This window comes from Acomys russatus, chromosome 10 (genome assembly GCF_903995435.1).
Source record: "Acomys russatus chromosome 10, mAcoRus1.1, whole genome shotgun sequence".
In the NCBI taxonomy this organism is placed as follows: domain Eukaryota; kingdom Metazoa; phylum Chordata; class Mammalia; order Rodentia; family Muridae; genus Acomys; species Acomys russatus.
Genome location: NC_067146.1, coordinates 53,645,941 through 53,668,869, shown reverse-complemented (window position 1 = coordinate 53,668,869; position 22,929 = coordinate 53,645,941). Strand labels below are relative to the sequence as shown.

The 22,929-nt window shown below is 37.2% G+C and overlaps 1 protein-coding gene across 1 annotated transcript in view; it reads left to right on the top strand.

The window, feature by feature from the left end:
- Kmt2c (lysine methyltransferase 2C) overlaps window positions 1-22,929 on the top strand; it is a 220,794-nt gene that overhangs the window by 118,944 nt on the left and 78,921 nt on the right. Inside the window, exons 10-18 of the mRNA XM_051152203.1 lie at window positions 618-787; window positions 1,589-1,740; window positions 2,857-2,970; window positions 3,768-3,845; window positions 4,976-5,682; window positions 12,285-12,404; window positions 14,709-14,825; window positions 17,873-17,974; window positions 18,150-18,254. Coding sequence (XP_051008160.1) covers window positions 618-787; window positions 1,589-1,740; window positions 2,857-2,970; window positions 3,768-3,845; window positions 4,976-5,682; window positions 12,285-12,404; window positions 14,709-14,825; window positions 17,873-17,974; window positions 18,150-18,254 — 1,665 coding nt within the window. The remainder of the gene's footprint in view (window positions 1-617; window positions 788-1,588; window positions 1,741-2,856; window positions 2,971-3,767; window positions 3,846-4,975; window positions 5,683-12,284; window positions 12,405-14,708; window positions 14,826-17,872; window positions 17,975-18,149; window positions 18,255-22,929) is intronic.

The window sequence follows — 22,929 nt, the reverse complement described above, 5'->3', positions numbered from 1 at the left end:
TAGGTTCTAGCACTCCTTCTCATTCATTGACCAGCTCTCCTCGTTTGTCATAATCAGGACTTTCACATGTTAAACTTATTTGTTTATGAAGGCAGGCCAGCTGCCTCAGAGGGTGAAGGCACTTACTGCCAAGCCTGATGAGCTTAGTCTAGCAGGAGGGAGCTGCCTTGCAGACTGTCTTCCAGCCTCTACTCATGCATCCTGGTAAACACGTATGAACACAAAGCCCACACGTAGAGGAGACTGCCCGTGCGTGGCTGGGCAGTTGGTGACTTCAGGGAGAGGGAGATCAGTTTTCTTTAGGAGCATGTTCTCTGGTAGTTGATTGCTTCCTTTTTCTAGATTGTGTTTCATCTTTGGAATTTGGCTTGCTCTGTTTTTGGTTTCTTTCTTTCATGCTTGCTTCACTGAGTATGTACAATCTCTAAAACTTCCTTGTGGTTTCAGTGCAGTTATGTGAGATCAGCCACCATTCAAGACAAATTGCCTTTTCAAAAATAAATGATGTAAAAAGTAAGGAATAATCCACAAATGTTTTGTTCATTTCCAAAAGATTTACATCAGAATTGCGATTACAAATGTATAATAATCCTTTGGTTCCTTTTTTCTTGGTCTAGAATTGCAGAATATGTATAGAGTGCGGCACACGATCTAGTGCGCAGTGGCATCACAACTGTTTGATATGCGACACTTGTTATCAACAGCAGGATAATTTATGTCCTTTCTGTGGAAAGTGCTACCATCCAGAATTGCAGGAAAACATGCTCCACTGTAGTATGTGTAAGAGGTGAGAAGACATAGCTGCTCCAATTCAGGTGTTTTCTTGATTTGTTGGTTCTTGTGATCATTTTCTCTACTGTGCTGTTAAGCTTCTACAGTACCTTTCCTCTAAGTGCTGTTATAGATGGAATTGGTTGAATTATACTTGCGGTATGTTTGTTTGTTTTTTGTTTTTTTGAGACAGGGTTTCTTTGTATAGCCCTGGCTGTCCTGGAACTCACTTTGTAGACCAGGCTGGCTTTGAACTCACAGAGAACTGCCTGCCTTTGCCTACCGAAGTGCTGGGATTAAAGATGTGTGCCATTCATTGAGCCTGGTGTTTTGTTTTGTTTTGTGATAGAGGTTCATAGGTATCCCCGGCTGGCCTAGATCTTGCTGTGTAGACCAGGCTGGTCTCAGACAGACAGAGATCCTTCTGCCTGTGGCTCCCAAGTGCTAGAATTAAAGGCGTACTTTACAATACCCAGCAAACTACGTTTTTATGAATCTGGTAGACATAAAGAAGCATAGAGGTAAAAGATAAAAGTAGGCAAGATCAGAAATTAGCACTGAGAGAAAATTGAAGAGAAGATAGGCTAAAAGTAAGGAAGGAAAAACATATCAATGTCATTGTAATGATGCCCATAAGTTTCATCTTCTTTCTGAAATTATTTGGTAGTTTACAACCTCTATATTCCAACCTTTTCTCATCTTTAACCTTAAACCATTCCTTTTTTTTTTTTTTTTTTTTAAATAAAGCAATTGACTTTCTCCAGGTACTAATTTGGCTTTAAATTAGAGGTTTTTATATAAATATCCTTGTCTACAGATGGATTCACTTAGAATGTGACAAACCAACTGCTCATGAATTGGAGTCTCAACTCAAAGAAGAATATATCTGCATGTATTGTAAACACTTAGGAGTTGAGATAGAGCCATTGCATCCAGGGAATGAAGTAGAGATGCCTGAACTACCTACAGGTAAGTGTGTGTGGGTGTGTGTGTGTGTGGGTGTGTATGTGTGTGGGTGTGTGTGGGTGTGTATGCGTGTGGGTGTGTGTGGGTGTGTATGTGGGTGTGTGTGGGTGTGGGTGTGCGTGTATGAGTATGTTGTACACTTTAAAAAATGTTGATTAGTCATGAACATATTACTTCATTCATAATAAAGACAGTTAAAAAAACCCATTAAATCCCACTGCATTTTGAGTTTCATAAATTTCTCTTCCCTCTGCTTCTTTTCTCCTCCTTTGTCTTTTTGTATTTGAGACAGTCTCACTGAATAGTCCAGGCTAACCTTGAACTCATTAAACAGCGCCAGCCTCCCAAGGGCTTGGATTATAAGTGTGCACTACTACACTTGGCTTTCAGTGCAGCTTTAAGAGGTTTTGTTACCTTGGTCATCTGACTCTGGTGACTAAAATAAAGTCCAGCTTCTTTCCAACTTGTATTGCAGGTATAGAATGGAGAAGTGTGCTATGCTGTTTGAACCAACAGTTCTTTAGCTGTAGCCTTTTTCCCCCTTCATAGTCCAGGCTATCTTTTTCTGAACCAGCTTTTAATTTTGTTTATGTAGTAAGTAGTTTGAGTTTTTTAAAAAAATGAGTTTCTTGTTATAAACACAATAATTAGATTCTAGAGGGCAAAGAAAATAGACCTCCCTACTAGATTGCTTTTCAATGAATGTAATATGGAAGTTCTATTTTATCATCTATAGAAGGTTTAAGTAGAAAAATGACAATTACTAACATACCAGCATATAATGGTAGAATGGTATTTTAAAATAACAGCATGGTGGCTATCTATATATGTACATAAAAAGTATATCTTTTGTTCTTTTGGCTTAGTGGAGCTTGATATTGAACGTAGGGCCTTGTTTTCCTTTACCTTTGACCTATCCTGTCAGCTTTGTAGAACTTGTTTTACATATTCACACAGTCAATCTTGTAATGCATTATAGTGTCCATGTGTAAGATCTGAAGAAAAATTGACATCGCTGTTGATAGTTTATCCTCATTAGAATAAGGACATAGTTCTTTGTGTGGATAATAAAAGGGAAAGACTTACCCTGAGGTAAAGAGTTAATCATTTTCTGTCAAGATTATTCCAATGGAATGGAAATTGAAGGTCCTGAAGATGAAGTGGTGTTTCTGGAGCAGACAGTTAATAAAGATGTCAGTGATCACCAGTCCATGCCTGGAATTGTTCCAGATGGTAAGACTGTTCATATTTTTGAGGAAAATAGGTAGTGTTCAAATATCTTCTTGGGATTTATCTAGAGAGGAGCCTTTAAAAGGTTTTGAAATGTGGCTCAATAGTAGAGAGGAGTCTTTTAGAAAAAAATCATCTTTGCCATAACTATATTTATAGTTCAGTTGTAATCTAGTCTTATTAATGAATATGTACTTTGTTTAGGGACCAAGTGATTTTCATTAAAAAGCAGTCTGTTGTGCTCTTACAATTGTGAACTACACATTGCAGATTATGAAGTATTTCTTGCAGAGATAACTTGATATAATACATTTTCCATTATCTCAGTAGTGCTACTGAGGTATTTTAAAGATGCTTCAACTAAGTTTTTCCAGTACTGATAATAGCTTTACTGAACTTGCATAATTAGTATAATGTCATATTGGGGGAAATTGCTTATTAAATTATGAGCTTTTCTAAATTTTTGTAGATAAAGCTTTATGTTAAATTTTATACTTCGATTGAATATATAAAGTCCCAGGGTTTTTCAGGTTTTTAACTCTTTACATTTAATAATTGATTAAAAGTTATACTTCATTCAGATCTAACTGGAGAAAATAAGGTATAGCAGATCTTTAGTACATACAGATTTCTAGTTTTATCTTTGTATACAACTGACTAACATAATAACCACATGTTTTCTGCTCATCTTGGAAATGGCATTTTATATATGAAAACTTTATATTCAATTACTATAGAGAAAGCAGTGTTAGAGAAATGTTGACTCCTTGCTTAAAGATTCCATAATATCTTATTTGTAGCTGTTCAAGTGTACACGAAAGAGCCCCAGAAATGTAATCCACCAGAAAGCCCTGGTACAGTTGGTCTCCTCACTTCTGGTGAGCTATGTGTTCCTATTGTCTAATTTAATAAGATTATAAAACAATTGCCCAGTAAATTTTTCCTCAACTGGAATGACAATGAGCAGGTTGCCTAGGAGGGGTTGGTGGTTGTTTTGCATAATCTATCCTCACACTCACGTAGCCTTTCATTACAGCAGGAATGATATTTAATTTTGGCATCAGACCATACATTAATATTAATCACTGCTTTGAAAATAATAAATGAAGAATCTAGTGTTTTCATTGGTACAGCCTCATTTGGAATAAATGTCTCATTGTCAGTAGCCCTACTTTGTAGGGCCATTTGGGCCTCATCCCATTTGAGGCCCCTAACCTTTCTCTTGTGTATAGGTAGGCTGACTTCTGTTGTTTGTTTGTCTATCAAGGCAGGGTTTTACTCTGTAGCTTATCAGGGTGGTCTTGAGCTCATAGAGATTTGGTCGCTTTTATTCCCCAAGTGACACAACACGCAGCTTTAGTAAATTGGTACTCTGATTTAAAGTCACACATATTTCAGTGTCTGACATATCAATAGAGTAGTTAAGATTAGTGTCTAAGGTTCTGACAATGAAGATGAACAAGGATTATAATCCAGTATATGTGTTGATAGGTTAACATATGTAGGTAATAATCGAAAATCTATCAGAAGCAGTATCACAACTGAATCCACATTGTATCTTTATGTTCTAAACTAGTCTTCCTCTTAAAAGTCTGGCATGATTTTTTTTTTTTTACTAGCTGTAAAGTAAGTTTAACTTTGCATACTTAATTTTCAGTCTGTAAGTGCTTGAATTATAAATGTGTCATGTGTATAATAGAAATATATTAATAGAAGAGTCTCTTGTTTGTTTTGCTTTTTTTTTTTAGTTTTTTTTTTTGTTTTTTGTTGTTTGTTTTTTGAGACAGGGTTTCTCTGTGTAATAGGACTGGATGTCCTGGAACTCTCTTTGTAGACCAGGCTGGCCTCTTACTCACAGAAATCTGCCTGCCTCTGCCTCCCAGAGTGGTGGGATTAAAGAGGTGTGCCACCATGCCCAGCTAATAATTTCAGCCAGATATTCCTATTTATTGTTAAACATTTGTAATTTGCATGTGAATTAACACTACCTATATTCTAAATTTTGTAGAATCGTCTGACAATAAAATGAATCCTGAACTGGCAAGTGAGATTTCTCATGAAATTGATAGTAAAAAAACAGACGCACTTTCTAAAGGTGTGCATGTTTGTGAGGAAGATCAAGATGAGAATAGAATGGAAGTGACAGAAAATATCGAAGTCCTTCCACACCAGATCATTGTGCCGCAGGAGGAACTGCAGTTGTCAGAAGACCCTGAAGTGGCATCTGAGGAAGAATCAAGCCCTTCAAAACCATCCACTGAGTCTGCTGCACCAGAAGCCTTACTTTCCCCGCACAGTGAAAATTCCTTATCTTGTACGAATCCCTTGGTCATTAAAAGAGTGCAAGAGGAAATGGAACAGAAGGAAAGTTCTGAGTTCCCCACTGGGTGTGTGGATTTTGAAATGACTCTTGCGGTTGACAGTTGTGTCAAAGATAGTTCATGCCAAGGAAACAAATCTATAAAGTTAGCTGCTGAGGAAGAATCATCGTTCTCGGCAGCAACTGACCTGAGCAAGGCAGACGTGTCTTCCTCTTCAGCACTTTGTTCAGACTTGCCTGCATGTGACATGCTGCACAGTTACCCTTCAACTCTCAACTCTGTTGCTGGAAGCATCATGCCAACAACGTACATCTCAGTCACTCCAAAAATAGGCATGGGTAAACCAGCTATTACCAAAAGAAAATTTTCTCCTGGTAGACCCCGATCCAAACAGGTAGGATGATATTAATGATGACAGGAAAGATATTCCAGCAGTCATTTAAAATATGAAAGGTACATCTAGCTTTGGTTTAGAAGGTAGCTTTTCCATCCACAGAGTTCAGTTCTGATGTTTTTATATTTGTTTTGGGAGGAGTGCATTATTTTTAAAATGCTGTTAACTGAGAATGTAATTTATTAAACTTTAGAATATAAAAATAGGATCTATTTGATTATGATTACTATAGAAGCACTTGTTAAGATGTTTTTAGTTCTAAAGTAATCTTAGAGCTTTAAAAACAGTATAAAATTATGTCTATAGTAATAACATTTACTTTCCCTGTAAAACACACACACACACACACCCTGCATAAAGAGTAATTTTATGCTGGACAGTGTCTCATTTCTGTGTATACATGCTAAAGTTTTTTATAAGATTGTTTTCCAAAGTAGGACTTACTTCAGTAGTTTTAGATAAAACAATATTAAAATATGTTTTTTAGCAAGTGAAGGGCACACCTCTTGAATGTGCGGGGGGAAGATGGGGGGGCTGAGCACACCCTGTTTTTCCAGCAGTCTTACTGTAAGGCTAAGGTCTCCTTGGGATTGACTGTCCTACCCTGAGCCTTCCCAGTGCTGGGCTTCTAAGCTGCTTCTTTTTGTTAGGTTTTCATGCTGTTCTTATGTAATATAGATTCTGTGTCTTAGGGATAAATTATAGTTTTTTTTCTAAGTAGATTAAAGTGAGACTAAATACTAAAATTAGGACAATGCTTCTTAGCATTCAATGGCTGCTCTCTGATATCAGACAGTAGGGAAGATTTAGTTCGTAGTGTTTGTTTGGAATTTTATATCTTATGATTTAACCAGTTTCCAATAATTAATCATAACCAACTAACTGGAGCTGTAAAGGCACTTAAAAAATATGCTTTAATGAACTGATTTGTCTTCCCTAAAGTTTTATTTCCTAAAGTTAAATTACATCAAAGGCAAAGGGACTAGCCCTTGTTCTTTGGGAAATACATATTTCAAACCATAGTATGTGAGTGTGTGTGTGTGTGTGTGTGTTTTTTTTTTTAAACACTTGGTTTCTGTTATCCTGTGAGGCTTTTTTTCTGTCACAAACTAGTGCACTCCTCACTTCCATCTTTATGTTGCTTTGTAAAATTAGCTAGATAACAGTTATGTAGTTTTGTATTACAACAAAAAGTTAGCAAAAGAATTTTAAACCTCCCATTCACTTTTGGTTTCTATGTTTGCATCCTATTAGCATCTGCATTATACACATTCTGAAAGGAAGTCTGACTATAGCCCATGTTAGCCTGCAGCTCCTTTTAGTCCAACTTCAGCCTCAAGATTCCTGGGAATTCAGATGTGAACCTGTGCCTGACTCCAACATTATGTAATAGCTCCGTCCTAGGCCAATTAGATAGCCTCTAATGCTCAAGTTTGACCTGAACCTTGAAAAAGGAGTCCTTAATTAGAGACACAGGCTTTGCTTTTCTCTTATATTTTCTAATTTAAAATTTTTAAAAAGAATTATTTGTTTTGTAAAGTGCTGAACAGAATAAACACTATGGAGAAAGCTTTTTTAAAAGCTATAGGAAGTAGGATGGGAAAAAGTTCACCTTTTATAGCTACCGACTTTTTTTTTTCCCTCCTTCCTTTTCTTTTTTAAAAATTGTTCTGTATAGCCATAACTGCCCCTGAGCTTGGGGTAATCATCCTGTCCTTGCTTTGTTACCTGAGTGCTGGGACAACAGGTATATGCCACCACTTGTCTTCTCTGTTGACTCTAGTTTGTAAATTCTTTAAGGATTATTTAAAAAGTGTCTGTGTTGCATGTGGGAATATAAGCCCTTTGCAATGCTGAGCTAAAGGCACGTGCAAACTAGAAACTCTAATTTCTTTGTTTCCTTGTGCTGGTAGTGGTAGTTCTAAATCATTGCTAAGTGAACTGTAATTGTATTCAGAAACATCTGTCTTCCCAGTGCAGAGTTAAAGGCTGTGGTGCCACCACTGATATTGGTGTTTAAAAGGAGGTGTCTCATGTAAAAAGATGTCTGTAAGCCATAGCAACAGGTGTTGCTTCTACAGCATCATCTGTGTAAGTGAGTAAATATATTCTATCTCTTGAAATATTTTCGCATTCCCATAATTAGATTTCTTTTTCAAGAGTGACCTTGGCTTGTATAGAGTGTTGAGAGAGGGGGGCGGGGATCGATTGAGAGAGATTCCAGCCTTTTCGAAGTATAAAGTTGCCTGTAAAGTACCAAGCCCTCTCTGGTTGTTTATAAGACAAAAGTCCTTCCTTGGCACACATGACAATAGGGTTGACCTACTGTACTTATTTTTCTCTTTCTTTTCTTCTTTTTTGGCAGAAAGGAGGTGGTGAGGCTTCAACTTTGGAGCTTCATCTGGCCTCAAACTTGGAACATTTTTTTTTTTTTTTAAAGATTTATTTATTTCAGTATACAGTATTTTACCTGCATGTACATCTGCACACCAGAGGAGGGCACCAGATCTCATTACAGATGGTTGTGAGCCACCATGTGGTTGCTGGGAATTGAACTCAGGACCTTTGGAAGAGCAGACAGTGCTCATAACCGCAGAGCCATCTCTCCAGCCCCACTTGGATCATTCTTATCCTACTTTTTCATTCTCCTAAAGCTGTGGTTAGATTTGACTTTAAATAGAAAGCTGGCCATAACATTCTTTCCACTTCACCATTATTGTCCTCCCATTTTTAAGTCTATAAACCTGTAATTGCCTACATTATATGTTTATAAGTTTCCGTACAATCTTTAAGCAGTTCAGTCTCTGTTGAATAATATTCATAATCTCTCTTGGATTTGATAGCAGCTTGATTCAGTGTCCCTCGATGTTTTATATTTAAACTCTTTTGTTCTTAATTTCAGTTTTAGATTGCTTAATAGTATCTTGTGGATTGGTTTTTGGAGGTAAGGAAAATCCAAGATTTTAGGCAATTGGATGAGCTTAGTGTGTTTGATAGGATAGTAGATTGCAATGCTTATTGATGAATCCTTTCATGTATACATGCATGCAAAATATAATGGAAGAGAGAAATAGTGGTTAGTAGTTGTTGAACAGAATATTTGATACAACAGAGAACAAAAAGGGCATAGCTTGTCTTCATGCCTACAGCCTAGTCCAAGTAATTACAGTGTGATGACCACAGTAGGCAGAACATTGTACAGTAGGCAAGCACATACCTGCCAGTGGCAACTAACCTTTTCTCAAGTGGGGATCTAAAGGATGATGATTTATAATTGAAATTAGATCATTGCAACTATTCTTCAGGTTTGTTTTGGTTTGGTTTTGGTTTTGGTTTTTCGAGACAGGGTTTCTCTGTGTATCCCTGGCTGTCCTGGACTCACTTTGTAGACCAGGCTGGCCTCGAATTTACAGAGATCCACCTGCCTCTGCCTCCCTAGTGCTGGGATTAAAGGTGTGTGCCACCAATGCCCAGCTGTACTTCAGTTTTAAGATCTAAAAAGATATATTAGGTCATTTCGTCTTTGTCAAAATATATACATGTAATCATGATTTTTCTTTAGTTCTTTTTAAAATTGCATATAAACTATCTTGCACTGTCCTATGATAATATACTTATTAAAATTCATTATGTGACTATCAAGCTTTTATTATATAGACTCTTCATAGCAGCCAAGTAGTTTCCTAATTATTCCTGCATTGACATCCAGATTTTCTTGGTTTAGGAAGCTTTTCATTTGGTTCATCCATGTTATATGATGAAATATAACTACTTTTTGAAATTAGATACAAATTTGGCCTCAAAGCTAATCTGAATTGTGATGAATAATACATAATCATCAGAAAATTTTTATTTATGAAAAAAGTTAATACTATTTTTATCTTTGAGGGTTACTTTTTATGGTAATTTATGGTAGTCATGTTAAAAGATCAAGAAGAATTTAAGGTGTGCATTGAGGAAATATACTTAGTGAGAGGCTGTGGAAGTAGTGAGAGGACTAAGGTGAGCTGTCTTGCCTATACTTCTCTACCACTAAATAAAATGACTAGGAGTAAAGCATGTCAGTGATGATGCCATGAAAGGAGCCTACAGTGCCGTAAGGAAGGTGGTCGCTCACTAACAGTGCCAGGTGAAGGAATACCCAAGGTCTTACCTAAAGGGTTAGACACAGCTAGCCATCTTTGAAAAGATTGGAAGAGGGGAGTAGCTGTGTCAGTTGGGCCCTGAGTGTGGGTAGTAAGGAAGCCAGGGCAGGACCAATGCATCGACGGGAAGAAAACATATAATATATGATGTGGGTAGAGGGAAGCAGATGGAAAGGTTTGCCTTTTTCGTCAGCTGAGGCACAACCAGAGGGCTCAAAACAGGTTAGTTCTTTGCTGGGTGAGAATTCTATTTCTGGAATGAATATGGCTGCTGGGCAGAAAAAGTCTAGAGGAGACTCTGGCAGGGGCAGAGGGAAGCATAAAGACCCGACTGATGAGCAGATGGCATGCAAGATGGTGGCAGGCAGGACAGGAATGCTGGCACTGGAAGTGCTGAGGAGAGTGTGATCGCCAGAGACAAAATGAGATATATTCTGGGTTTGCTGATGATTTGGATGGAAGGGCTGATAGAAAGCAGAGCAGAGGAGCAGAAAACATTTTTTTGACTAGAGGACTAGATGCCACTATAAAAGTGAGAAAGACTAGCAAATGAAACCAGCTGTGTAGAGATTTTAGATGTGATACATATTGTCTTAGTTACTTTTCTGTTGTTGTGAAAAGACACCATTACCAAGGCAATTAATAGTTCCAATGGGTTAGAATCTATGAGCATCATGGTAGGGAGCATGAGAGCAGGCAGGCAGGCATTGCACTGGGGCAGGAGCTGAGAGCTCACATCTTAATTCACACAAACAGAGTCAGAGAGCATAAGGAGAATTGTACAAATCTTTTGAAAATTCAAACCTCGGCTCCCAGTGACACACCTCCTCTTTCAACATCATACTTCCTAGTCCTTCCTAACCACTTTCACCAACTGGATACCAAGTACTCAAACGTAAGTCTGTGGCCCTACAGGGCCATTCTCAGTCAAGCCTCCACAGAGACTTTGTATAACAAGAAGGATGTATAAAGCAAGCTGAAAAAACATTATTACACTTTTTTGGAAATGTTTGAAAAAGTTAGAACTCAGACCTGTGAACGTAGAAGACAGCTGTTTACAAGATGGCATTTCAAGCCTTCACTGTAAATAGTGTTTAGGACTTGAGGGTTCAGGAGTCGGTGAGGAAGAACTTGTAAAGAAAATGGAGAAAAATCATTATGGATGTATTCTACTACACAAGAGAGTGGGCTTCGGGCAGCATGGAGCTTACTAGAGCCCTTTACTAACTAACACAGGGAAGATGGCACAGATGCAGATGCCAGGGGAAGTGGGTTGTGAGCAGGAGTGACTGGCTGCCATGTGCTGAGAGGAGTGTGTGCTTGTTGACTGAGCTGGGGTAGAGAGTGGTCAAGGAAGGAGAGCAGAGAGAGAACAACAGCCACCCTGAGCTATAGAATACAGAATGGCTCCTGAGCATGGGTCAGGAGTGGCATTAGTCTCCCCCTTGTGCTTCTTAATTATTTTCCCCTCTAAACTTCATCAACTGTCTTTTCTGTATAGGTTGGTGATCATGTTCTTATTTTTGATTATTTAAATTACTGATTTCATTTTTATTATTACTGGGATTTGTACTGTTTTGATAATGTTCTAGAGACATGGTAAGTACAATATCTTGTTTTAAGATTTTTGTCATTTAATTGGTAAAATAATTGTATGGCTTTTTAAATTGCCTGATTCAAAATAGGGTCATTGTTGTTTGACATTTGCTCTGCTTTTCTTTAAAGCATTTCTTTGGTGGAATAAATTTTTTCTTGCTCTTTAGTGTCTTCATCAGATTAGCCGCCATTGCCAGTGTGGTTACTTGGAAGTGGGATGCCTTAATTTTATTTTATCAATTTCAATGAGACACTGCATCTTGTATATTAGGCACCTTAGTCATTTTAATTTGCAAATTTAGGACAATTTGCTTTAATAAATCTCTTAACTATTCAAATTAACTCCTTGGGTATAATTACTGTAAGATGTCATTCCCATAAACAAAAGTCACCCAAGGTACATGTGTTCATTCTGAGTGTACTTTGGTTTACTGGTGTGGGTGTTTACACCAATGAATAGAACAAACACTCTTTTGGTATAGATATCCTTCTTAGATGAATATAATCCTGGAATAATTTTCTTCTAGTGTTAATTCTTAGACTTGTGACTGACTTTTATTTTCATTTTTGTACTGTAGTTAACAGTTCATGAGTCAGTGCTGATGTTATATAAACCTTGATTTTATTACACTTTATTGTATTATATTTCTACTTGAATATTTAATATAAATTACACCTGCAAACATTTTAGTTAAAGTCACTTTAAGTAATAAGTTTATTTTCCCAAACTTGAAGCAATTTGTCCTAATTTTCCATACGTTTGCATTTGCTTTTGCTGTCCTAAATTTCCTTAGTTGCTGGCTTTTGATCTTTTATGTTGCTGAGTTTTATACATCTATTTTCTCACCTGCCATATCCTAGGGGGCTTGGAGTAACCATAATACAGGGAGCCCACCTTCCTGGTCCCCAGACATTTCAGAAGGCCGGGAAATTTTTAAACCCAGGCAGCTTTCTGGCAGTGCCATTTGGAGCATCAAAGTGGTAAATAAAATTAATTGCATTTACATTCATGTATCATTTCTCTCTGGTTTTGTTCTATTGGATGTTAAGAATTAAACCTTTCTTTTCTAGATTCAGCTTCCAGAGACACTTTTTGAAATCTGAAAACTTGCCTCACACCATTTTTCACTTAAAGATCTAGATGAGGAGGAAGTTAAATTGTAGTACTTTAAAGATATATTTTTCATGACTTTTTTCTGCCTGATTTTCTGTTGTTGTTATAAGTATTTCTTTGAGGGGAAAATTCTTGTTACAAAGTGTAATTAGGAACTTGCTCATTAATGATATCATAAAATGCAATCAATTATGCACAGACAGAAGAAATATAGTACAGTGTATTTCATTGGGCATGCTCACCTCACAGCCACAGAGCACTCCAATGTCAGGGATTCTTGTTAAGTAGTGTCAAACAGTTTGAAGCAAAAAAAAAAAAAAAAAAAAAGTTCAAAAAGTAGCCATCTCGAGAGTCAAAATACTTTGCTGACTAAAGATGATAGTTTTTTTTCTCTTATCCTATATATTTAGTATGTTTCTAGAATAGTGCTATTTAAGTTAAGACTAGTGAAAAATTTCACAAGACTTTCAGAGTATATTTTCTTAATTACAATTGGAAGGGCACATTTATGCTCTTCCATATAGTTTTAATCTTCCAAGATAATGCAGCATAATTTTATAGTTACTTCATCTTAGTTTATTGATTAGAGATTGGTCTCATTATGTAGCCCAGGCTGTCCTTTAATTCCATCCAGATCCTTCTGCTTCAGACTCCCAAGTGCTAGGATTGCAACCCTGTGCTACCATACCCAGGGCTAAATATTTGAGAGAGCAAAACATCACTCATTTAATGGTTTTGTAGCAAATGCTCCCAACTCTCACTTACTTTTAGTCTGTACCAATGGATGTTAGGGGAAATAATTTGAGAGATTACTGTACTCCTGATTTTTAATCGCAGCTTTAACTCTTCCTCACATACCTCCCTGCCACAAGCCACCCTTTTATTCCTATTTAAATAAGCCCATCAAGAGTAGCGCCTCCCCCCATACCTTGTTCAGAGCTGAGGACTCTCATGGACCTATAGAACAGGGTGGATGAAGGAGAGGCAATTTGGAGCTGAAAGGTGTTTATACTTATTAAAACTGAAGAGGAAAACACAGTCCCTAACCCTTTGTTCATGTGATGTTTTATTCTTCCAACATAAACATAGTGCTTTGACCCTGAACCCAGTAATATATAACTCTGAATATGACCAAGGTGGCATCATGGTTCTAATGTTGGTTAGTACTTACAGCTTAAGATATCAGGAAACTTAACACATTATCCTATAGGACTTCTTCTTATGTTAGTGAAAATTTAGGTAAGTTATTCCTATTTCAAATATTATTTTTAAGGTAAATTGCTTTGCCTTTATGTTGATTTTATTAAAATCTTTAAGCAACTTTAAGTACTGTGTTAAAACGAGTTAGATATGTTCAATTTATAGGAGAGCTATTTAATAATGAAGGATACTGATCACATTTTCATGATAGGAAGACTACTGCTTCACAGTAGTAAGAAATTAACTTTTCTGCCTTGTAATAGTGAGTAAGAACTGAGGGTGGTGGGCCACTTACTAGCACTGTGACCTTGATAAGTCTTTGATACTTTTTACCCTTAGTATAATGACTTCTAAAATGGAGATTTTGTGGGTTTCTTGAGAGGAAAAATTGCTTAGATCAGTATATACTAAGTGCCCAGTAAATGTTTCTGTTACTCTCAGCTCTGAGAGGATAGTTTTTCTATTTAAAAGGATTTCTTTATTTTACATATATGAGTGCTTTATCAGAATGTGCACCTGCATGCCAGAAAAGGGCACCAGATCTCAATACAGATGGTTGTGAGCCACCTTGTGGTTTCTGGGAATTGAACTTAGGACCTCTGGAAGAGTAAACAGTGCTCCTAGTTACTGAGCCACCTCTCCAGCCCCAGGATAGTTTTTCTCGATACCTACTTTGTATTGAAGGTAGTCTGTGCATATAGAAATGTATTGGAATAGCTACTCTAAACACCTGGAATGGAGGTGTAGGGAGTCAAGAATACTGCAGAGGCCTGTTGATGGGAAACAGTCAGGATGATAGATGCAACACTGATTCTAAACAGTAACTCTAGCCTATTGGTATATATCATCTAATTATAAAGAAAGGTAAATATTTGTGTAACATTTAATAAAATGTTTTATTTCACTGACATGGATTGAAAAATACTTTAGGGCCTTTACAAAACGTGAACTCATCTTTATCTGTTATGTAGGGCCGAGGGTCTGGATTTCCAGGGAAGCGGAGACCTCGTGGTGCAGGGCTATCAGGACGAGGTGGCAGAGGCAGGTCTAAACTAAAGAGTGGAATTGGAGCTGTTGTATTGCCTGGGGTGAGACTATGGTTTTATTATTCTAGTAGTAATCAATGGTGATACTCTCATTTCCAGCAAGTCGTTTCTATCCTAAGAATCCCAGGAATAGTCTTATCCCTTTTTATTTTACTATGTCTCTGCTTGATAATATTTGTTTTATTTGGAAGTCTATTCAGGTGGTTTCATTTTCTGATATATCATCCTTCCTTTTTTGGGAGGGGGATAAGAGTGAATCTGTAGTGTATTTTTTTAAATTAAAAATCCTGTTATTGAATTCTTTTTCAAATATGTATGTATTTTATTTCATGTGCATGAGTATTTTTCTGCTTGTATATATACCATGTATGTGCCTGGTGTCCTAGGATTTCAGAATAAGAATGTCTAGAACTGGAGTTACAACTGGTTGTGGGCCATTTGACATGGTTCCTGGGAATTTAATTCAGGTCCTCTGCAAGAATACTATGTACTCTTAAATGCTGAGCCATTTCTCCAGCCGCCATTTCTTAGGTTGAAATTTAAAGTCCTTTTTTTTTTTTTTATACAGTTGCTGTAAGTATTATAATAAGATCTATAGAGAAAAAACTAGAAATGCTGTAGATTACAGCCATGTCCTCCAAGAATTTATGACTATTTTGGATTGATAGATACTTACTGATTGGTAGATTTTGAGGTTTTCTTTAAATGTGCATTGAAAATATATTTGATATGTTCCACTCTAATCCCATCATTCAGGACGCGGAGGCAGACAAATCCGCTAGTTCAAAGTCAACCTCATGCATGTGCGCGCGCGCGCACACACACACACACACACCACACACACACAGAGAGAGAGAGAGAGAGAGAGAGAGAGAGAGAGAGAGAGAGAGAGAGAGAGAGAGAGAGAAGGAGGGGCAAGCAGACAGACAGACAGATGGACAGAGAAAAGGACAAAGAGTGAGACAGAAGAAAAATACATAGTTGATAAATATTTTATCTAGTACCTTTATTATTTAACTGAAGTTCCATTTTTCACTCTCTAAATGCCATCTTAACTTCAAAAGGCATGACATTGCTCAGCTTTACTATTAACCAGAAGTAAGAAAACTGGTGTCCCTGTCCTTCTTGTTTCACATAAAGTAATTTGAAAACAGATCTATTTCTAGGCATGGCGGCTCACACCTTTAGTCATAGCACCTGAGAGGCTCAGGTATGTGGATCTCAGTGAATTAGAGGTCTACTTAATCTACAAAGTGAGTTCCAGGCTAGCAGGAACTACAGAGTGGGACCTTGTCCCAGAGCACAACAGAGACATAGTTGGTATGAGGAGACAGATCTCTCCCCCCAACCCCCACAATTTTATATGCTTTTGTGTGTATAAACCCTTGAAAATCATACTACAATCAATTCAGTAAAGACAGTTAACTCTTAAAGTCTCACCAGGCTCCTCTGATGCCCCTTTGGTTCCTAGCTTGACCTCCAGCCCTCCTCCTAAAGCACAGTCTCTTGTGACTCATGCCTGTAATCCTAGCCCCTAGGGGGCGGGGGGGGGGATGCAGGAGTTTTGGCCGTTCCTCCAGGTTAAATATTTAGGTTGCTTTATGATTCCCCTTGTAGTTGTAGTCATCAAAGGCCTTTATGACTTTAAATTGCTGTTAATTGTATCTTGATAATAACATCACATTAGTACTTACTGATTAAAACTGATTTTTACAGGTGTTTAAATTTAAAATGCCACAGTAATGTACTTTAGCTAAAATTTCAGCCATTCTCCAATAAAATTATTTTATTAATTATATTTTGATCTTGACTGTAACATGTTCACTGTAGGTTCTAACATTTTTAAGGGAAGATCATATTTTATAATTTGCTATTGGCCTCCTGGTTCCCTGTTACTGTATATAAATCAGAACTTTTATCGGGCACGGTATGTAGTAAGAATCCTGCTGATGTCTAAGCTATGTTTGGTGAAACATAATCAGCTTCTGAAATGAGCACCCATGGTTGGTAGTAGTTCTACTAGTACTGATGTTTTGATAAACTAATATTACAAAGTAGTGCCAGTTAATAAAAATGCATAGGAACCACACGTGCATTTTAAAGCTTCCTGGGAGCAACATTTAAAAAGTTATAATGAACTAAGAAAGTTAATTGAAATGTGCCTTATGATTCTTATATTTAAATCATTACCATTTCTCCATGTAATGTAATATATATAGGTTGATAAATAGCTATATTTACATTCTTCTGAGTCTGATACTCAGTCTTTGATGGCTGTTATGTGTATCAATGAAAGTGATTTGCAAGCCAGGCATAGTAGCGCATCCTTGTAGTCCAAGCACTCTGGGAGGCAGAGGCAGAGAAATTTCTGTGAGTTCCAGGTCAGCCTGGTCTACAAAATGTGTCCAACATAGTCAAGCCTATAAAGAGAAACTCTGTCTTGAAAAAACAAACAAACAAAACAGTGATTTGCACATATTTACATATGCTATAGTTTTATAGTCTCTTGATTAGAATTTCTGGATAGTGTGGCTGTAGAGATGACTCAGAGGTTAAGAGCACTGGCTGTTCTTCTAAAGGTCCTGAGTTCAATTCCCAGCAACCATATGGTGGCTCATAACCATGTAAAGTGAGATCTGGTGCCCTCTTCTGGCCTGTTGGCTCATATACAGGCAGAATACTGTATGAATAGTAAATAAATACATATTTAAAAAAAGAATTTCTGGATAGTTATTACTAAAGGCAGGCTTTGGGGTTCTTATTTGTCTTAATCTGTGGCACTTGTATATCTAAAGTAATCACTGTGTAAATTAAAACTCATCATGGCTTTTGATTTTGCAGTTAAGGCCTTGCTATGTAGCTAGCTAGCTAGCCTCAAACTTACCATCCTCTTACCTCAGCTTTCTTAGTGCTATGATTATGGTGTACACTACCATGCCTATGTATGAGTCAAAGTATTTTTCAATTAATATTATATAAAATTGTTAGTCTAGACATGGACAAAAATGTATTTTGGATAAGAATTTGCAGTTAATTGTAATACAATTAAGTAGCATAGCTTCATGTTGGTGTTTTTTTGCTTCTTGTAGGTGTCTTCTGCAGATATTTCATCAAATAAAGATGAAGAAGAAAACTCTATGCACAATACAGTTGTTTTGTTTTCTAGTAGTGACAAGTTCACTTTGCATCAGGTTTGAATTTAATTGTCTGTTTTTCAATTCTTCCTCATTTTAATCCTTCCCACCTGCCTAGATATCATCCAGTTAGACTATAGTACCATGTTAATTAAGAATATGTATTTTAAAATCTGTGTAATTTTAGCTTCATCTGCAATTGAAAATAGCTTTATGTGTTGTTAATTTTCAGGATATGTGTGTGGTTTGTGGCAGCTTTGGCCAAGGAGCAGAAGGAAGATTACTTGCCTGTTCACAGTGTGGTCAGTGTTACCATCCGTATTGTGTCAGTATTAAGGTAAGTGTGCTTAAGCTAAATGAGTTAACAAAGACATTTCTAATAAAGCGTTCGTTCGTTCGTTCATTTGTGTATCCCTGTATGCACATGTATGCAGACATTTGGAAGTCAGAGGACAACTTGTGGGAGTTGCTTCTCTTCTTCTACCATGCATGTGGGCCCTGGGGATCAAGGTAGATTATCAGGCTTGGTGTTGAGGACCTTTACTCTTGAAGCTGTATTACTAGGCCCAACAAAGGTGCACACATTTTTATTTTGTTTCAGCAGTAATAGGTTTTCTCCGTTCTTAAAATTATTTATCTGTGTACCTAATTTGATAATACTTAAATCAAGTATTTGTTGCTATTATGCATATGGGGCAGTGTTTTAGCACTTTAAATACCGATTTTAAATATTTGTTACCTTGGTAAATTGTCTCCTCAAATCTGTAGTTTTAATTTATGCAAATTATCCTGCTTTTGTATTAAAAAGGGTACTAAGATGTAGATATTTACTCTTAAAACAGTTTACCCTGTGACCCTTTACTGAGGAATTAATTTTCATCCTTTGATTACAGAACCTTTAGTTTGTAGTTCTGTTGTATGACTATCCGTGAATCTCCTATGTTCAGGTTCCGTAGCCTTCTCTACAGGCATTTTCTCCTTATATCTGAAAATAACGCAAGGATTGTATTTAATGCTATTTTCTAATAACCAAGAGACTGTAACTCTTAGTAGCAAGCATTTCATTTTAGTCACTTAAGGACATTTTATGTAGTAACCATGTACATGGGTTTAAAGTTTCCTAAATACGGGCATGTTGTAGTACTTCTAGTGAAGTGAGTTCTTTGCAAGAGCTCAGTTTTAATAAAACGTGTAATTTTTGAGTGAGGTCTCAGCTGATCTGTGGAAGTGTCCCTGTCCAGCTGTAGATACAGGGTCCTCTTGTGCGCCACACACCATTTCCTGATCCTGCTGTAACATGCGGGACAAGAATGAACCTAAGCTTCTTTGCTACAGATCATTCTAAACTTAATCCCCTTTCTTGCTCACTGTGTGAATCTGTTATTTATCCAAGACATCGGTAAACAAAGTATCATGTTTTATATGTGTGTTTTATAACTACACGAGCTTTTTTTCTTCCTAAAATAACACTAGCTTTTAGGCATATAGGATTCAAAATGAAATATTGTAATTTATCTAAAATGGGAGACTAGCATAGCTACTGTATATAGTCATTCCCAGTTGGTTGCTCATAGTCCCTTGCCTTTAAAAATGACTCCTGCATATAAATGTATATGTAAAAAATAATAACAAATATGAAAAAAAAGGACTCCTGCTTTAGCCCAGTGAGGTGCTCAGCAGATAAGGGTGGAATGAGAGCGCTGACCTCCATGTGCAGTGGCAGTCAGCCACTTCTTCATCCCTCCATTGTGTACACTCATACACACAATAAATATTAATTAGAAAATTGGAATCCCAAAGCATTTAAAGCCAACTAAAATAAAATTATATATGAATAGAAAAAAATGATTTCTTCATTGTGTCTTCATATTCTAAATGCCTTGTGGTTTGATTGTGGAATACTACTTAAGGATTTTGAACATAATTCCTTTCAAATGTGATGGTAAAGTCTTGTGAGCTCAGTGATGTCTTAATATGGTCTTTTCCCTTGACTACCGTGGCAGCAGTTTTAGGAGCTAAGTTAAGATCTAGAGGCACTACCCAGAACTTCTGTGAATTTCTTTTGATCTATTCAACAATTTCCATTTTCAACTGTATATAATTTCAGCTTATATAATTAAGAATATAAGAGAAAACATGCATGCTTTTCTAGCTACATGCGGTTTCTTTTGTACCACTGATACTATTTGGAACAGAATACCATAGTCCCACTAATTGGAGACTCACAAGGTGATGGTAGGATATCTCAGTGATTAAAGCACTTGCTGAGTAAGTTTGCATACCTAACTTCAGTATTCCAGTGGAAGGAAAGGACTGACTGCTAAAGAGTAAGTGTCCTGACCTCCACAGGCGCACACAGAAACACCTGTTACACACCCTAAGTAATGCTCTCAAAGTGATAGTGGTTTTTTTGTTTGTTTGTATGTTTGTTTGTGTGGGTTACTGATATGGAGTATTTAACATTTTAGAAATATAAACTGGAAATGTTTTAAAATACAAGAAAATAGAAGCACCAGCTACTGTGGCGCATGCCTGTAATCCTGGCACTCAGGGAGGCAGAGGCATGCAGACATCTGTGAGTTCTAGGACAGCCTGATCTACAAAGGGAGTAAGTCTAGGATAGCCATGGCTACACAGAGAAACCCTGTCTCAAAAATCCAAAGAAACAAACAGCATTATTTATGTAATGTTAATGTAGTGTTGTCACTTTGTCATACAGTCTCAAATACTGTGCAGCTGGAATAAATTAGAACGCAGCCAGCAAACCAGCTCTTAGCAACAGCAGTGATTTGAAGATGGTTCTGACCTTAGGAATACTTGGTCTAGCATAGTCCGCTTGTCTGTGAACCACTCCCCTTTCTTGTTGAAGGACTGTGCCCTATCACCTTGTCCCCAATGTGCTCACACTCTTCTTTAAAAAACATTTATTTATTTATTTATTTATTTATTTATTTATTTATTTATTTATTTATTTATTTATTTATTATGCATATTGTTCTGCCTGCATGTACACCTGCAGGCCAGAAGAGGGCATCAGATCACATTATAGATGGTTGTGAGCCACCATGTGGTTGCTGGGAATTGAACTCAGGACCTTTGGAGGAACAGGCGGAGCTCTTAACTACTGAGCCATCTCTCCAGCCCCAAGATACACAATTTTAAACCTTGTGAGCCTTGGACGTTGTTCTTCTTACAAATCCCCAGAAGGTGTGCTTTCCTAGCAGTAGGTCCTTATTATGTCTTGTACATGTGGAAGGTTAGTGTTCAGTCAGAATCTTGTTGGAATCTTCTACAGCACTTATTCTTTTTACTTTTCTATAGTCTGTCCTGAGAATTCTAGTTGCCTCAATTTTCTGAGATCCAGAATGTCTTACAAACTCAGCAAAAACTGTTAAACCATCATCTTGTTAGGCAGCTTAGATATTGTCTTTCAGCAGAGTGTTTCAAGGCTCAGCCTCATGTTTGCCCCCTCTCAGAGATCACATTCTTATTCTGTATGATCTGCAGTTTAATACATTTTGCCAAGTTATATCAAATTCTAAACTGGGAGTTGGCATACCTTAGGCCAGTGACCAGTTTGTACACACACACTTTTATTGGAACATAGCAATGTTCTTTGGTTAGGTTTGTTTATATTGGTTTTTATTTTTCCTTCATAAGTTGCAGAATTGTGTAGTTGCCGTAGACCACAAGGCCTACAAAGTCTCAGATACTTGCTGCTGCCTACTTGCAGAACAGCATGACTTTCACTGTGCTCTTCCACTCTGCTTTTCCTCTCAGGCTCTTCATTAGGTAAATAATATAATTTGGTAATTTCAGACATTTAAAAGAAATCAATATGCTAATCAAAGTAATGAGGAGACTTGTTTAAACACACACACACACACACACACACACACACACACACACACACACCATGTCTTACTAAGCTCTATATCTGCAGCATACACGCACTCTGTGGATAGTTCTGTAGTTCTCAGTAATAAGCTGGTGCTACTGCTTTAGCAGTGTCTCATACTGCTGACTCACTGCTCTGAATAATCAGACTCGGGTTTTTCTTTCATCATACAGTTCTTGTCTTTCTATTACATCTTGGTGGTACAGCATCACTATAGATGTAAGTAATAAACTGTGGCTTTCCTTTTTTTCTGGATTTTTTTTAGCCCACTGTACATACACCATCCTATCAGATTGCTTTCTCAAATACCTTTTCTGCTGGGGCAGTACTGTATTCCCTGGCTAAGCTGTACCCACAACCTCTGGCTTATAGTTCTTTGCAAATCCTTAACTGTCTTGTACACAGTCCTTTGGCCTTTCTTGGCACATAACCTTACTCATATGTTCCTAGGTGAACTTTAGGAATGTGCAAGAACTAACATTCTAGTTCATGGTTGTGTATGTGGCATTCTTCCTTTTTACTCAGTGACTCACCCAGGTTAAGTGTTATGCTTTATGAAGTATTTTTCTGTATAAAACAGAGATTGCACTATTATTCGGTTTTAACATATGTGTAGATGGGAAGTTTTGTGCTTATTTACCATTGTACTCCTGTAAGAAGTCTCATTGACAGTTGTCCCTTTGAAATCAATTCTGTAGCTTTTACGCTTTCTTATTTCTCTTGAGCTGCATTTTCACTATACCTTTACTGTTTACCATTTTATTGTGACTTGGGAGATTTTTGCTTTTCAAGATCTTTAAGAAGTTAATTTCAAGTCAGGCAGTGGTGCTCATGCCTTGGGAGACAGAGGTAGGTGGATCTCTGTGTTTCATGCCAGAGAAACCCTGTCCTGAAAGCAAAACCAAAACAAAAGTTGATTTCAAGTGTGTTAGCTTTCCATGGTGTTGCTTCTTTAGGATTTTATTAGGGATGCAGAGATTCTCAAAAATCCTAGCAATTCAGGTCTTGTAGACAGAAGAAAATGAATGAAGGGGACCTCTGTCAGTCCCACCTTCATGTCCTGAAACTCCAGGACGACCTTAAAGTGCCCCTGAGAACTTAGTATTTTCCTGTG